The sequence below is a fragment of the Grampus griseus genome (assembly GCF_964374135.1).
Source record: "Grampus griseus genome assembly, chromosome: 6".
Classification (NCBI taxonomy): domain Eukaryota; kingdom Metazoa; phylum Chordata; class Mammalia; order Artiodactyla; family Delphinidae; genus Grampus; species Grampus griseus.
In genome coordinates this window covers 42,646,739-42,665,167 of record NC_139000.1, presented here as the reverse complement: position 1 = coordinate 42,665,167, position 18,429 = coordinate 42,646,739, and the positions used below count along the sequence as shown (strand labels likewise).

Sequence of the window (18,429 nt, the reverse complement as noted above, 5' to 3'; positions counted from 1 at the left end):
TATTTATTTATTTTTGGCTGCGTTGGGTCTTTGTTGCTGCGTGCGTGGGCTCTCCCTAGCTGCGGCGCGTGGGGGCTACTCTTCGTTTTGGTTTGCGGGCTTCTCGTTGCGGTGGCTTCTCTTGTGGAGCACGGGCTCTAGGTGCATGGGCTTCAGTAGTTGTGGCTCGCGGGCTCTAGAGTGCAGGCTCAGTGGTTGTGGCACACTGGCTTAGCTGCTCCGTGGTATGTGGGATCTTCCCAGGGATCAAACCCATGTCCCCCGCATTGGGGGCGGATTCTTAACCACTGCACCACCAGGGAAGTCCCGCTAATTTACTTTCTATTTCTAAGAATTTGTTTGGGGTATTTCATATTAATGGAATCATATAATATGTGGCCTTTTCTGTCTGGCTTGTTTTACTAATAGGCATGATATTTTCAAGGTTCATCCATGGTATAGCATGAATTAGTGCTTCATTCTTTTTTATTGCCAAATAATATTTCATTGTATGGATACATCACATTTTGTTTGCCCATTCATCAGATGATGGATATTTTTGGTTTGTTTCCACTTTTTTGCTACTATGAAAAATGCTGCTATGAAAATTAATGGACAGTATTTTGTATGGACAAGTTTCAAGTTTTCTTGGGTTTATATACCTAGGAGTGGAATTGTTGCCTCAAATGGTAACTCTATATTTAACTTTTTGAGGAATTGACAGACTGTTTTCCAAAGCAGCTGCATCATTTTACATTCCCACCAGCATTGTGTGAGTTTTCCATTTAGCTACACCCTTGTCAACACTTCTCTGTCCTTTTGATTATAGCCATCCTAAATGAGTGTAAAGTAGTATCTCACTGTGGTTTTGATTTGCACTTCCCTGATGGCTAATGATGTTGAGCATCTTTTCATGTATTTATTGGCTGTTTCTGTATAGTTTTTTTGAGGACTGTCTATTAAATTCCTTTGCCCATTTTTTTCTTTTATTTAATTTTTAAAAAATTATATTGAAGTACAGTTGATTTACAATGTTGTGTTAATTTCTGCTGTACAGCAAAGTGACTCATTTATACATACATGTATTCTTTTTCATATTCTTTTCCATTATGGTTTATCACAGGATACTGAATATAGTTCCCTGTGCCATACAGTAGGACCTTGTTGTTTATGCATTCTATATATAATAGTTTGCATCTACTAATCCTAAACTCCCCCCTACACCTTGGCAACCACAGGTCTGTTCTCTATGTCTGTGAGTCTGTTTCTGTTTCATAGGTAAGTTCATTGGTGTCATCTTTTAGATTCCACATATAAATGATATTGTATGGGATTGTCTGTCTCTTTCTGACTCACCTCACTTAGTATGATAATCTTTAGGTCCATCCATGTTGCTGCAAATGGCATTATGTCATTCTTTTTTATGGCTGAGTAATATTCCATTGTATATACCTACCACATCTTCTTTATCCATTCCTCTGTTGATGGACGCTTAGGTTGTTTCCATGTCTTGGCTGTTGTAAACAGTGTTGCATTGAACATTGGGGTGCATGTATCTTTTCAAATTATAGTTTCCTCCAGATATATGCCCAGGAGTGGATTGCAGGATCATATAGAAACTCCAGTTTTAGTTTTTTGAGGAACCCCCATACTGTTTTCCATAGTGGCTGTACCAACTTACATTCCCACCAACAGTATAGGAGGGTTCCCTTTTCTCCACACCCTTTCCAGAATTTGTTATTTGTAGACTTTCTAATGATAGTCATTCTGACTAGTGTGAGGTGCTACCTTGTAGTTTTGACTTACATTTCTCTAATAATTAGTGATGTTGAGCATCTTTTCATCTGCCTGTTGGCCATCTGTATATCTTCTTTGGAGAAATGTCTACTTAGGTCTTCTGCCCATTTTTTGATTTACAGTGGTTTTGGTTTTTTTGTTGCTATTGTTACTGAATTGTATGAGCTGTTTGTATATTTTGGAAATTAAGCCCTTGTCAGTCGCATCATTTGCAAATATTTTCTCCCAGTCCGTAGGTTGTCTTTCCATATTGTTTATGGTTTCCTTTGCTGTACAAAAGGTTGTAAGTTTGATTAGGTCCCATTTGTTTATTTTTGCTTTTATTTCTATTGCCTTGGTAGACTGACCTAAGAAAACATTGGTATGATTTATGTCAGAGAATGTTTTCCTGTATTCTCTTCTAGGAGTTTTATGGTGTCATGTCTTATATTTAAGTCTTTAAGCCATTCTGAGTTTATTTTTGTGTATGGTGTGAGAGTATGTTCCAAATTCATCGATTTACGTGCAGCTGTCCAAATTTTCCCAACACCATTTGCTAAGGATACTGTCTTTTCTCTATTGTATATTCTTCCCTCCTTTGTCGAAGATTAATTAACCATAGTTGTGTGAGTTTATTTCTGGGCTGTCTATTCTGTTCTGTTGATCCATATGTCCTTGTGTCAGTATCACACTGTTTTGTTTACTGTAGCTTTGTAGTACTGTCTGAATTCTGGGAGGGTTATGCCTCCTGCTGTGTTCTTTTTCTTCAGGATTTCTTTGGCAATTCTGGGTCTTTTATGGTTCCATGTAAAATTTAGGATTATTTGTTCTAGTTCTGTGAAAAATGTCATGGGTAGTTTGATAAGGATCTCATTAAATCTGTAGATTGCTTTGGGTAGTATGGCCATTTTAACAATATTAATTCTTCCAATCCAAAAGCATGGGATATCTTTCCATTTCTTTGAAGCATCTTCAGTTTACTTTATTAATGTTTTGTACTTTTCAGCATATGAGTCATTAACCTCCTTTGTGAAGTTTATTCCTACGTATTTTATTTTTTGATGCTATTTTGTAAGGAATTGTTTGTTTACATTCCCCTTCTGATATTTCATTGTTAGTGTAAAGAAATGCAACCAATTTCTGTATGCTAATCTTGTATCCTGCTACCTTGCTGAATTCGTTTATCAGTTCTAGTAGGTTTTTTTTGTGGAGTCTTTAGGGTTTTCTGTATATGGTATCATGTCACCTGCATATAATGACAACTTTACCTCTTCCCTACCAATTTGAATACCTTTTATTTCTTTTTCCTGTCTGATTGCTGTGGCTAGGACTTCCAGTACTATGTTGAAGAGAAGTGATAAGAGTGGGCATCCTTGTCTTGTTCTACATTTTAGCAGGAATTCTTCTGAGTATTATATTGGCTGTGGGTTTGTCATAAATAGCTCTTATTATGTTGAGATATGTTCTCTCTATACCCACTTTGGTAAGAGTTTTTATCATGAATGGATGTTGAATTTTATTGAATGCTTTTTTGCATGTATTGAGATGATCCTGTCGTTTTTGTTTTTTCTTTTGTTGATGTGGTGTATCAGATTGATTGATTTGTATTTGTTGAACCATCCTTGTGAACTTAGGATGAATCCCACTTGGTCGTGGTGTATGATCTTTTTTATGTATTGTTGAATTCAGTTTGCTAATATTTTGGTGAGAATTTTTACATCTATATTCAACAAAGATATTGGCCTATAATTTTCTTTTTGGTAGTGTCTTTGTCTGGTTTTGGTATCACGGTGATGTTGGCTTCACAGAATGTCTTTTGGAGTGTTACTTACTCTTCAGTCTTTTGGAAGAGTTTGAGAAGGATCGGTATAAGTTCTTCTTTGTATGTTTGGTGTAATTCACCTGTGAAGCCATCTGGCCCTGGACTTCTGTTTGTAGGGAGTTTGTTTCATTACAGATTCTGTTTCACTTCTAGTGATCAGTCTGTTCAAGTTATCTATTTTTTCTTGATTCCGTTTGGGTGGGCTGTATGTTTCTAGAAAGTTGTCCATTTCCTCTAGGTTGTCAAATTGGTTGACATATAATCATTCATAGTATTCTTTTATGGTTTTTTGTAATTCTGCAGTATCAGTTGTGATTTATTCTCTTTCATTTCTTATTTTGTTTATTTGGGTCTTGTCTCTTTTGTTCTTGGTGAGCCTGCTCAGAGGTGTGTCAATTTTGTTTACCCTTTCAAAGACCCAGGTCTTGGTTTTACTTATTTTTTTCTATTGTTTTTTTAATCTCTATTTTATTTGTTTCCCCTCTGGTCTTTAATTGTCTCCTTCCTTCTGCTAACTTTAGGTATAGTTTGTTCTTCTTTTTCTGATTCTTTTAGGTGGTGGGTTAGGTTATTTGAGATTTTTCTTCTTTCTTAAAGAAGGCCTGTATTACTCTGAACTTCCCTCTAAGAACTGCTTTTGCTGCATCCCATAGATTTTGTTGGTTGTGTTTTCATTGTCCTTTGTCTCAAGGTATATTTTAATTTCTTCTTTGATTTCATTGTTGACCCATTGGATTTTTTAGTAGCATGTTGTTTAGTCTCCATGTAATTGGTTTTTTTTCCCATTTCTTTTTCTGTGGTTGATTTCTAGTTTCATGCTGTTGTGGTCATAATAGTTGTTGAGATAATTTCTATACTCTTGAATTTGTTGAGTCTTGTTTTGTGCCCTAGTATGTGGTCAATCCTAGAGAATGTTCCGTGTGCACTTGAATGTGTATTCTGGTTTTTTTGGATGTAATGTCCTAAAAATATCAATTAAGTCTAACTGTTGTATTTTATCATTTAGGATCTCTGTTGCCTTATTTTCTGTCTCAAAGATCTGTCCATTGATGTGAATGAGGTGTTAAAGTCTCCTACTACTATTGAATTCCCATCAGTTTCTCCCTTTATGTCTGTTAGTATTTGTTTTATGTATTTGGGTACTCCTGTATTAGGTGCATATATATTGATGAGTGTAAAATCCTCTCATGTTCATCCTTTTATCATTATATAGTGTCCTTCTTTATCTTTCTTTCTTTACGGCATTTGTTTTAAAGTCTATTTTGTCTGATTCGAGTATTGCGACCCTCACTTTTTTGTCGTTTCCGTTTGCATGAAATATGTTTTCCGTCCCCTCACTTTCAATCTATGTGTGTCCTTTGCTCTAAGGTGGGTCTCTTGTAGGCAGCCTATTGTAGGCTCTTGTTTTTTTGATTCAGTCTGCCACTCTTTGTCTTTTGATTAGAGCATTTAGGCCATTGCCATTTAAGGTAATTATTGATAGATATGTATTTATTGCCTTTTTAAACCTTGTTTTCCAGTTGATTCTGTGTTTCTTCTTTGTTCCTTTCTTTTTCTTTTTCTTGGCCATGCCACACGGGTTGTGGGATCTTATTTCTCTGACCACGGATCGAACTCGGGCCCTTTTCAGTGAGAGCGCAGAGTCCTAACCACTGGACCTCCGGGGAATTCCCCTGCTTTTCTTTTTTGTGGTTTGATGATTTCCTTTTATTTTATGCCTTTGTTTTCTTCTTTTAGGTTTTAGTGAGTGTATTGCAGGTTTTTCCTTTGTGGTTACCCTGTTTTTTAAGTATTTTTACCCCTTGCTATATACTTGCTTTAGACTGATAGTCATATAGGGTCAAACACATTGGAAAAAAAACAAAAACAAAGAATCTACCTTTTCTTACTCTTCTCCCCCACATTTTATGATTTTGAAGTCCTCTTTTACTTCTTCATGTTTATCCTTTTGCTGTTCATTGTGGTTATCATTGTTTTCACAAGGTTGTTTTGATTTTTTTAAATAAAAAAATGTACTGGCTTATTTAAGAGATTTACTTGCCAGTTGTGATTTTCTCTTTCCTATAGACTCTTGCTTCTTTTCTGTTTAGAAAAGACTTGTCAGTGTTTCTTTTAAGATAGGTTTAGTATTGCTGTATTCTTTTAGTTTTTGTTTGTCTGAGAAATTCTTTATCTCTCCTTCTATTCTAAATGATAATCCTGCTGGGTAGAGTATTCTAGGTTGCATATTTTTCCCTTTTAGAGTTTTGAATGTATCTTGCCATTCCCTTCTGGCCAAAAACATTTCTGTAGAGAAATCAGCCCATAGCCTTATGGGGATTCCCTTGTAATTAACTCTTAGTTTTTCTCTTGCTGCCTTTAGAATCCTCTCTTTATTTTTAACTTTTGACATTTTGATTATAATATGTCATGGTGTGGGTCTGTTTGGGACTCTCTGTGCTTTCCTGTTGCCTTTTTTAGTTGAGGGAAGTTTTCGGCCATAATTTCTTCAAATACTTTTTCAATCCCCTTGTCTCTTTCTTCTTCTTCTGTAATCCCTATTGTGTGTAGATTGTATATTATCGCATAGGTCTCTTATATTGCTTTCATTTTTTTTTTCATTTGGCTTTCTGTCTGCTGTTCTGATTGGGTGATTTCCATTATTCTATCTTCCGGATCACTTATTCATTCTTCTGCATTATTCATTCTCCTGTTCATTGCCTTTAGCTCACTTTTTGTCCCAGCAAATGAGTTTTCTTGGCTCCTCCTTATATTTTCTAGTTCCTTTTTATAGTACTCTGCATTTCTGTCAATAGCTTTTCTTAATTCCTTCAGTATTTTCATTATCTCCTTTTTGAACTCAGTGTCTGTTAGACAGAAGATATCTGTTTCATTGTTTGTTCTTTCAGGGGAATTCTCTTGATCTTTTAACTGGGAGTGTTTCCTCTGCTTCTTCATTTTACTTATATTTCTCTTACTCTGTGAGTTTTAGAGAAACAATTGTCTACTGTGGTCTTGGAGGGCTTTTTTTATGTGTGAGCATCCCTGGGTAGCTTGTGTGGGTTTAATATATTTGGTGTGAGGGCTGTTTTTAGTATGAATGCCTGTGGCCTTCTTTCCTCAGCATGTGCTGGCCGTTACCCCCATTAGTAGGGGGTGTGTAGATGCAGCTACTGGCACCCACTCCCAGGGCACTTGGTGGCAATGGCAGCTCGTGCACGCCTACAGAGCCCATGATGGCGGCGGAGGCGGCTCGCAACCGCTCCTAGAGCCTGCAAGGGTGGCAGCAGCAGCTCAAGATTGCTCCTGGAGCCCAGGAGGGCAGCAGCGGCGGCTTGCAACCTATCCTGGAGCCTTTAGCGCCTCTTTTTAAAGACCACTAATCCCATGCATGAGGGCTCTGCCCTAATGACCTAATCACCTCCCAACAGTCCTACCTCCAAATAACCATCACATTAGGCATTAGAATTTCAACAAATGAAATTTGAGGGACACAGACATTCACAGCATAGCAGCTTGTGTTAGTCCCCTGGCTCCAGGAAGCCACACCAGGAATATTGCCCACTGCTTTGCTAAGGAATGGGGATGATAGGCAGATAAACAGAAATGCCAGAGTGCTATCTTTCTGAAATTCAGCTGTCTTTACCTCTTTCATTTTTCCCTGGTTGCTGTAAGTTTTTTATTAAATTCCAGACTTGCAAGAAAGTTGATTCTGGGAGTTTTTGTTAGTTTAATCGTCATTTCAGTGGAGAAACTCGATTATTTGAGCACCTTTTTCTGTCACTTCCAAAGACAATACTTATCCATTAACTTTTTTTTTAAAGGCTTTATTATTTTAGAGCAGTTTGAAGTTTACAACAAAGTTTAGAGGGAGGTATAGACATTTCTCCTATACCTTCTACCCCTACACATACAGAGCCCCCCTGCAATTATCAACACCACTCACCAGAATAGTACATTTTTACTAAAAATGAACCTACACTGGCATAATCACCCAAAGTCCATAGTTTACATCATGGTGCACTCTTGTTGTACATTCTGTGGTATGGACAACATAGAATGACAAGTGTCCATTGTTACAGTATCACACACAGTATTTTCACTGCTCTAAAAATCCTGCGTTCCGCTATTCATTCCTTACTCACTCCCCCAACCACTGATTATTTTACTGTGTTCATAGTTTTGCCTTTTTTAGAATGCCCTGTAGTTGAAATCATACAGTGTGTAGCCTGGCTTCTTTCACTTAGCGATATGCATTTAAGCTTCCTATATGTCTTTTCATGAATTGATAACTCATGGTTTTTAGCACTTAATAACATTACATTGTCTGGATGTACCACAGTTTGTTTATCCATTCACCTACTGAAGGACATCTTGGTTGCTTCTATGTTTTGGCAGTTATGAATATAGCTGTTGTAAACAGCTGTGTAGGTTTTATATGGACATAAGTTTTCAGCTCCTTTGGGTAAATATCAAGGAGCCGATTGTTGGATCACATGGTAAAAATATGCTTAATTTTGTAAGAAACCACCAAACTTTCTTCTAAAGTGACTGTACCATTTTGAATTCCCACCAGCAATGTATGAGAGTTCCTATTGCTCCATCTACATCCTTGTCATTACTTGGTGTTGTCATTATTCCAGATTTTGGCCATTCTAATATGTATGTAGTTGTATGTCACTGTTGTTTTAATTTTCATTTCCATGATGACATATGATGTAGAGCATCTTTTCATATGCTTATTTGTCAGTTTTACTTGGTGAGGTGTCTGTTAAGATCTTTAGCCCATTTTTTAATTGTGTTGTTTGTTTTCTTCTTGTTGAGTTTAAAGTGTTCTTTATATATTTTAGATAACAGGTCTTTATCAGATTGTTGTTCGCAAATATTTTCTCCTATTCTGTGGCTTATTTTCTTATTCTCTTAAAATTAATATCTACCATAATTGTTACTCTTTTCTATTTATTGCCCTTGTTCTTTGTTCCTGTTTTTGTCTATCATGTCTTTTCTTCTTTTTGCAGTTTAATTGAACATTTTGTATGATTCCATTTTCTCTCTTTTCTTGGCACATCAGTTAAAATTTTTAAAACTTTTTTTAGTAGTTGCCCTAGAGCATTTAATATACTTTTTTGTTTGTTTTTTTTATTTTATTTTATTTTTTTAAAAAATGTTTAATTTTTATTGGAGTATAGTTGATTTAAAATGTGTTAGTTTCTGCTGTACAGCAAAGTAAAAAACTTATACATATACACAAAAAGAATCTTTTCTAGATTCTTTTCCCATATAGGTCATTACAGAATATTGAATAGAGTTCCCTGTGTTATTCGGTAGGTCTTCATTAGATATCTATTTTATATATAGTAGTATGTATAGCTTTTTTTTTGCCTTTTTATTTATTTAATTTTTTTTTAACATCTTTATTGTGGAATGCCTTTTTTCTTTTTTTTCTTTTTTTTTTTTTGCGGTACACGGGCCTCTCACTGCTGTGGCCTCTCCCGTTATGGAGTACAGGCTCCAGACGTGCAGGCTCAGTGGCCATGGCTCACGGGCCCAGCTGCTCCGCGGCATGTGGGATCTTCCTGGACTGGGGCACGAACCCGTGTCCCCTGCATCGGCAGGCGGACTCTCAACCACTGTGCCACCAGGGAAGCCCCTTTCTTTTAAAAAAAAAAAAAAGTCTTTATTGGAGTATAATTGCTTTACAATGGTCTGTTAGTTTCTGCTTTATAACAAAGTGAATCAGTTATACATATGTCCCCATATCTCTTCCCTCTTGTGTCTGCTTCCCTCCCTCCCATCCTCCCCATCTCACCCCTCTAGGTGGTCACAAAGCACTGAGCTGATCTCCCTGTGCTGTGCGGCTGCTTCCCACTAGCTATCTATTTTACATTTGGTAACGTATATATGTCCATGCCACTCTCTCACTTTATCCCAGCTTACCCTTCCCCCTCCCCGTATCCTCAAGTCCATTCTCTAGTAGGTCTGTGTCTTTATTCCTGTCTTGTCCCTAGGTTCTTCATGACCTGTCTTTTTTTTGTTGTTTTTTAGACTCCGTATATATGTGTTAACATACGGTATTTGTTTTTCTCTTTCTGACTTACTTCACTCTGTATGACAGACGCTAGGTCCATCCATCTCACTACAAATAACTCAATTTCGTTTCTTTTTTTTTTTTTTAAACAACTGATCTAAGTCTGCTTTGAAATAATACTATACTATCTCACAGGTAATGTGAGTACCCAGTAATAACAAAATATCTTAATTCCTTCCTCTAATCCCTTGTGTCATTCCTGTTATTCAATACACTCTTAGATTATTAACAATGAACATACTAATAATCTGTTAGGACAATTAAATGTTTGCATTTTACCCTCACTTTCCTACTTCAGTGCTCTTTCTTTATGTAATCTGAGTTTCCAACTTACATTTACTTTCTTCTCTCTATGTAACTACTTTTAATATTTCTTGAAAGGCAGGTCTAATGACAACAGTTTTTCTCCATTTTTGTTTGCCTGAGGAAGTCTTTATTTCTTCTTTACTTTTGGAGGGAAATTTCATGGGGTACAGAATTCTAGTTTAGAGTTTTTTGCTCTTAAACACTTTAAAATATTTGTTATACCCTGTTCTTGCTAGTATGGTTTCTGAGAATGTGGAAGTAATTCTTATCTTTGCTTCTCTATAAGTAAGGATTTTTTTCCCCTCTAGCTCTTTTTAGGATTTTTTTCTTTATATTTCATTCTCTGTAGTTTGAAAATATGCCTAGGTGCAGTGGGTTTTTTTTGCTTTTTGTTTTGTATGTTTTGTGGGTTTTTTTAGCATTTATTCTGCTTGATGTTCTCTGAGCTTCCTAAATCTGCTATTTAGTATCTGATATTAATTTGGAGAAATTCTCAATCATTATTGATTGAAATATTTCTTCTGTTCCTTTCTCTCTTCTCCTTCTGGTATTCCCATTACTTGTACAGTACAGCTTTTGTAGTTATGCATGGATATTCTCTTCTGATTTTTTAGAAATGCTTTCTGTATTTTTATGATTTTTCTGATCTCTTCTCCAGCTCAGGGATTTCCTTAGCTGTGCAACTGTGCAGTCTCCTAATAAACCCATCAAAGTCATTCTTGTTACAGTGATTTTTATCTTTAGCATTCATTTTTGGTTTTCTTAGGATTTCCATCTCTCTGTTTACATTGTTCATCTGTTCTTGCAGATTGTCTACTTTATCTGTTAGACATATTAACCGTTGGACATATTAATTGTAGTTGCTTTAAATTTCTAGTCATGTAATTCCAGCATCCCTGCCATGTTTGGTTCTGATGCTTGCTCTGTCACTTCAAATTGTGTTTTTTGCCTTTTTGTATGCCTTGTTATTTTTTCCTGATAGCCAGACATTATATACTGGGTAAAAGGAATTGCTGTAAATAGGTCCTTAATAATTTGGTTATAAGATGTGGGAGAAAGGGAAGAGTTCTGTAGTTCTGTGATGAGCTCTCAGTCTTTGAATGAGCCTGTGCTTCTGTACTGTGAACTTAACAAGAGTTTCTCAGTTTTTTTCCCTACCCCCTTAGGGGGATAGAATGGGTAGTATGGGCTGGAGTTGGGTATTTCCCTCCCCCCATATGGAGTGGTAGACTTGACTGGAGTTGGATATTTCCCTTCCCTTGGTCATTTTGGCTCTGATAATACCCCATTAGGTAAGGCTCTAGTTAACTCGTTTCTCCAGAGGGCAGGCCTTGTGAAGAACAATAGAGTGCTCTGGCATATTTTTAAAAGGTTCATCGTCCTCTCCACTTGCCTGAGGAGGGGATATTTCTCCAATATTTACTGTGGGAACCTGGTCGAATTCTTGGAGGTGTATCTCAAATTATTTGGGGGACTCCCCTGTGGCTGGGTCCCCTTAGAGTTTTTTATTTTAATTAATTTTCATTGGAGTATAGTTGCTTTACAATATCGTGTTACTTTCTGATGTACAATAAAGTGAATCAGTTATATATATATACATATATCCACTCTTTTTAAAATTTCCTTCACATTTAGGTCACCACAGATCATTGAGTAGGGTTCCCTGTGCTAAATAGTAGGTTCTCATTAGTTATCTATTTTATACATAGCAGTGTATATATGTCAATCTCAATCTCCCAATTCGTCCCCCTTCTCCCCGCCCCCGCTTAGTAACCATAAGGTCTCTACATCTGTGACTCTTATTTCTGCTTTGCCAATAAGTTCACCTGTACCATTTTTCTAGATTCCACGTATAAATGATATTATACAGTATTTGTTTTTCTCTTTCTGACTTACTTCACTCTGTATGACAATCTCTAGGTCCATTCATGTCTCCTCAAATGGCACTGTTTCATTCCTTTTTATGGCTGAGTAATATTCCATTGTATATATGTATCATGTCTTCTTTATCCATTCCTCTGTCAGTGGACATTTAGGTTGCTTCTGTGTCCTGGCTATTGTAACTAGTGCTGCAGTGAACATCAGGGTGCATGCATCCTTTCCAATTATGGTTTTCTCTGGATATATGCCTAGGAGTGGGATTGCTGGGTCATCTGGTAGCTCTATTTTTAGTTTTTTAAGGAACCTGCATACAGTTCTCCATAGTGGCTGTACCAATTTACATTCCCACCAGCAGTGTAGGAAGGTTCCCTTTCCTCCACACCCTCTCCAACATTTATTGTTTGTTGATTTTTTGATGATGGCCATTCTGCCCGGTGTCAGGTAATAGTTCCCTCTGGAGTTTTTAACTCTCAGAGTTGTCCACACTAAGTCTCCAGCAATTCAGTTACAGTTTAGGTTTTCCAACCTTGGCTCTAGTGTCCGTGGTGGTTTCCTTTTTGCAGATCTCTGCTCTGGTAAGCCATGACTCCACTCCCTGTCTGTGTCTTCAGTCTTAGGGGCAGCAGTTTGCCCTATGTACTCCCCTCTCTTACATATTGAAGAAGAGTTGTTGATTTTTTGGTTTGTTCAGCCTTTTACTTATTGTTAATATGGAGTGGTGACTTCAGACTCCTTTCATAGGGAACCAGAAACCCCTGACCCTTCAAAAGCTTCTTAACCTGGAAATCAACATGTGAATAGAGTTCTTTGTGAATTAATCTATGTCAGTTTAGATCTAATAGTTGTGTATTTTCTTCGGTGTGCATGGAATGGAGTAGCAAGAAATGCAAAGTGAAATTTTTTTTTAAAATAAATTTATTTTAATTTTTGGCTATGTTGGGTCTTTGTTGCTACGTGCGGGCTTCCTTTAGTTGCAGGAAGTGGGGGCTGCTCTTCGTTGCAGTGTGCGGGCTTCTCGTTGGCAGTGGCTTCTTGTGTTGCGGAGCAGGGGCTCTAGGCGCACGGACTTCAGTAGTCGTGGCTCGCAGGCTCAGTAGTTGTGGCTCGTGGGCTCAGTAGCTCTGTGGCATGTGGAATCTTCCTGGACCAGGGCTCAAACCCATGTCCGCTGCATTGGCAGGTGGATTCTTAACCACTGCGCTACCAGGGAAGCCCTAAAGTGCAATTGTTTTTATTTTATTATTTTTAATTTGAAAAATACTTTAAAATTGTACTGATTGCTAATTTCTGTCCTATCTTTTTTCATGCAGATTCGAAACCAAAATAGGTTCATTTCATATTACTGGCTTACCAGATAATTCAACAAAACCCCGCCTCCTGTCTTCATTGGATGATGCTGCATCACTCTTGCGAATTATATTTGAGATAAATCCATTAGATGAAACTGTTGCTCAAAGGTGTATCATAGAAGCTGAACCTTTAGAAATGCTATATGATGCAGTAAGCATTTTTGTAATTCCTAAGTTTTAATATATTTCAATTTGCCTTGAGTTTGTGCCTCATGTTAATGATGCTTATTTTAACAGAGAACAGTAAATAGTATAGTGGAATTCTTCAGACCTCCAAAAGATGTAAATCTAGCACAGCTGACTTCAGTGACTTTGACAAAACTTGAAGAATTTCGTGATAAGACAGCAGCAGGTAAATGCCAGTATTAATGTTGGTGAATTAAGTACTTATCCTATACTAAACTTTCAGTCATGTTATGCTGATTTTGGTAAAGTATTTTTTGAGTTTATATTTCTAGACTAGATACAGTTTTAGTTGAAGCTAATTTGGTACCTTTATATTTAAATTTAGATATAATGATAATCATTTCTTACACTTAGAAAGGTCTAACCTATGTACCACATTCAAGTTAATTGCAAAATTTTTTTAGGATTTTTGAAATTCTGTTTATGACAGAAACTGGCCTGTCATTTTCCTTTCTTGTAATGACTTGCAGATTTTAGTATATGGCCTCAGAAAATAAAAGTTCCATCCTTTCTCCTTTGGAGAATTTGTGTAAGATTGGTTTGTTCAGCCAATTGGTTTGTTGGGTCTCATTTCTTCTTTCAGTGTTTGGCATAATTTGGGTTTGGAGATTTCTTTGGGGGAGATTTTAAATTAGAGATTCCATTTTCAAAATATAGTGGACTATAGAGATGATCTCTGTGGTTTTTAATGCTTTGTAGTTCGTTGAGACTTGCTTTCTGGCTCAATATATGGTAATTTAAAAAATATTCCATATATGTTTGAAAAGCATATCTTTTTAATATCTATACATATCCTTTAAGTCACATTTGTTTATCATGTACTTCAAATCTTTTGTATCCTTACTGGATTTTTTTCCTTCTTGTTTCACCATATTCTAACAGTTATTTAGAGAAATATATGAAGAACACCAAACTTTCCATTTGGATTTGTCTATTTCATGTAGATCTTTGATTTTCTTCCTTATAAAGTTTGGTGCTATATTAGTTACATGCAGAGATATTTTTTCCCCAATGAACCAGATCTTTTATCTGGATGAAGTTGTCAATATTTTTAGTAATGCTTTAATTTTTTAATATTTTTTCCTTTTTTGTTCTGATATTAGTATGGATATTCTAGGTTTCTTTTGGTTATAATTTGCCTGCTGTATTTTTTTTATTCTTTTACTTACTTTTTCCCTCTATCTTTATTTTTAGATGTGTCATGTCAACAACATATAGTGGGATGTTTTTCAAGCTGTGATACTGACAGTCATATTTCTTGACCTTTCTTTCCTGCCTTTGGATAAATTCTAGCATTACTTCCTCCACTCCCACCCTTGTACCATTTGAAACTTAAATATTCTCTTTCTCTTTTTACTGTAGTAATTAAAACACAAATTTTTGTTGAGATAAAATGTAATGAAACATTTTACCTTCTCCCAGTCATTGCAAGGAACACTTTAGAACACTTGAACTCCTTTCACCATCCTCATTACTTACATGCTATTGTTATTTTTTTCTTGTTTTAACTTCATAGAACAATTTTTGTTTGTAGAGTCAATGCATTGGTTTATAATTACATATATATCAACTACTTTCTTTGCTCTTCATTCCTATTTGAACTTAACACCCTTTATCTGGAATTATTTCCTTTCTTTCGGTAGTTCATTTATACATTGTTGTCTTTATTGAGAGTCTGCTGATGGCAAACTTTTTTGTTTGTTGTATCGTTTGGTTTTGGTCTGAAGGTAATTGTCCTCAGTTTTGAAGGATATTTTTTTACTGGATATGTAATTCAGAGTTGATGATTATATTGTTCTTAGCACACTGAAGTGACCATTCTACTGTCTTTTGGCTCCTGTTACTGATGTTGAAATTTCAGGTGTTAGTGTGTTTGCTGCTTCTTTGTAGATTATCCTTTTTCTTTTACATTTAAGATGTTTTTATCTTTTATATTCTATAGGTTCAGTATGATGTATCCAACTGTGGACCAATCTGAGGATTGGTAGATTTAATTATTTCTAGAAAATCCATCTGGAAAATTTCTAGCCATTAACTCTTCAGATTTTTTTTCTCTTGATTCTCTTTTTCTGGAACTCTGGCTAAATATATTTTAGCTTTTTTTACTCTGTCATTCTTAACTTATATATTTTGTTTTCTTTCCATCTGTTTTTCCTGTGTTGCATGCTGGGTAATTTCCTTTAATTTATCTTCTGATTTTTACTGAATCCCTCTTCAGCTGTCTAATGTGCTTAATAATCTTCCCATTGTGTTTAATTTCAATGATTATATTTTCATTTTAGGAATTCTGCTTTGTTATATTTAAAATCTGATTTTTTATTCTTTATAGTTCTCTTTCCCATGGATATATTCAAACTTGTCTTTTATTTCTTCAAACATTATAAGCACAGTTGACCCTTGAATAATGCGAGAGTTAATCTGTATAATCTGCAGTGGGCCGTCTGTATCTGTAGTTCTTCCACATCCCCGCATTCAACCAACCAGACACCATGTAGTAATGTAAATATTTACTTTTGAAAAATATTCTTGTGTAAGTGGACTCACCTGTGTTGTTCAAGGGTCAACTGTATAGTTATTTTATATTGTCTCACCAGATAATTATCTCTTCAGTTCCATTATGTTAAGACTTTTGTGTTTTTATTTCTCCTCTCTTTTATTTCTGCTGTTTCTTATATTCATGTTAACCTTTGTCTTTTTGTTGAGTTTTGATTGTGAGCTGCTCATTTTTATTGGAAAATTATTTGGGAGAATTCCCTGAAGTCTAGGATAAATGGACTTTCATTCAGGGAAGAATTTCATTTTTTCCTGCCAGGTATCTCGAGCATGTTGGTGGGACCACTATCTAAAGTCATTACTTGAGATATTTTGGAATGACAAAAGTTGTGCTACATATCCACTTGAGGACTGTATTGTGATTATGATTCACAGGGAGACTACCCCTTTTTCCCAGTTTTTCTCAGAGACATTCTTTGCATTCTATGCGTAGGTTTTAGGGACAGGGAGGTTTAACTTCTGGATTACTCTTACTTTGAGTATGTACCTTTTAGATCCCAGATTTATGAAAAGAACTCCTGCTAGACTCTTCATTTTTTTTTTTTTTTTTTTTTTTGCGGTACGCGGGCCTCTCACTGCTGTGGCCTCTCCCGTTGCGGAGCACAGGCTCTGGATGCGCAGGCTTAGCGGCCATGGCTCACGGGCCCAGCCGCTCCGCGGCATGTGGGATCTTCCCGGACCCACGAGAAGATCCCACATGCACGCACGATCCCACACGGGCGCGAACCCGTGTCCCCTACATCGGCAGGCGGACTCTCAACCACTGCGCCACCAGGGAAGCCCTAGACTCCTCATTTTTGTCATCTGTTCTTTTTCTTTTTTATTTATTTATTTATATTTATTTTTATTTTTGGCTGTGTTGGGTCTTCGTTTCTGTGTGTGGGCTTTCTCTAGTTGCGGCGAGCAGGGGCCACTCTTCATCGCGGTGCGCAGGCCTCTCACTGTCACGGCCTCTCTTGTTGCAGAGCACAAGCTCCAGACACACAGGCTCAGTAGTTGTGGCTCACGGACCTAATTGCTCCGTGGCATGTGGGATCTTCCCAGACCAGGGCTCGAACCCGTGTCCCCTGCATTGGCAGGCAGATTCTCAACCACTGCGCCACCAGGGAAACCCTGTCATCTGTTCTTTATACTCTGTGAGGCTATGGAAAGGAGTTCCAGAGTTTACCAAGTGCAGAAAATGGTCTCAGGATAAAATTTTTATGGCTCCCATTTAAATCTTTTAGGTTTTCTCTTTCAATCTGATTTTTGGCTTCATAGATCCTTACTTTCTTGCCTCCTCTTAGTGTTTTTAGTAGGTTTCGTTGTTGCTGTTTGTTTGTTTTGCTTTATATCCAACCATTTTTGTTGCTTTTAGTGGAAGAGTAGGTTTGCCTACCTATTTATTCATGTTACCAAGATTTAGAAATCTAGTTAAATGTTTTAGTATAAGTTCAAGACTTCATCTTAGTTGAAATTCACTTTGGTAGATTCATCCATTTTCATAGAAAGTTCTGGTTGCTTTTTCTGGTTTACATACAGTTTTATTGAAGATGATTTAATAATCCAGGATTTTCATTGTCTCAGAGTAATATAAAGATCAAGTATCATTGTTCAGTATGGTAGAAGTAGCTGTATTAAGTTCACGAATTGGGAAGAATTATATAGATTCTAATATTTCATGTAACTTAATTTTTTTAGATGTGTATCTCCCCAGTTTTCCCAAATTGGGTTTATGGGTCAAAAACTTCTTTTTGAAGAAGTATTCCAGTTTTGTACTCAGTTATATTTAATGAGTATACACATTGACTAACAAATATCTTACTTTATATTGAAAATATTTTGCTCAAGTTTATTTTAAAATTAATACTAATTTCACATTATTTTAAGGTTGTGGTACCAATTCATGTGTTTAATGATTCTCTATTTCTTGAGTAATTTGTGAAAACAATTCATTTTAAAGATTTAACTTTTATGCAGGTCTGCTGTATATTATTGAAACACAGAAAGTTCTTGATCTCAAAATTAATTTGAAGGCTTCATATATTATTATCCCACAAGATGGAATTTTTAACCCTACATCAAATCTGCTTCTTTTGGATCTTGGTCATCTAAAGGTATATACTACTAATAATTATTTTATAATATGACACTTATGGTGTTTCTTTGTTTAAGATGTATTTTGGTTTTTAGAGGTTTGATTTGGTATATTAATTTCTAGCTTAATAGCAGAAACTAGGATTTGAGGAATCTTCCCTTCTGGCAAGTAAAGTGAAGTTTCATTTAATTAGATAGTTTCCCTACATTTCTAATAGGAAAATGACCAATTGAATGCTGAAGGTCAGGGGTGAACCTAAGAATTATATTTATAAAATTTGAGAGTAATGCTTGAGGAGTTTATTTCCTTTTCAATTTAAATTTATTACTTGGTCAATTAAAGTGTGTAGAGTGGAAGGGAGTTCTGGAAGTAATCAAATATATATTCATCCTTCTGAAATTTTTTGTGTATATACTTTAGATATTGGCATTTT

General features: G+C 36.1%; 1 protein-coding gene across 1 annotated transcript in view; it reads left to right on the top strand.

Moving 5' to 3' along the window:
- Positions 1-18,429, top strand: part of VPS13A (vacuolar protein sorting 13 homolog A) — a 235,726-nt gene that overhangs the window by 50,794 nt on the left and 166,503 nt on the right. The window contains exons 18-20 of the mRNA XM_082656304.1: positions 13,142-13,331; positions 13,418-13,532; positions 17,879-18,015. Coding sequence (XP_082512430.1) covers positions 13,142-13,331; positions 13,418-13,532; positions 17,879-18,015 — 442 coding nt within the window. The remainder of the gene's footprint in view (positions 1-13,141; positions 13,332-13,417; positions 13,533-17,878; positions 18,016-18,429) is intronic.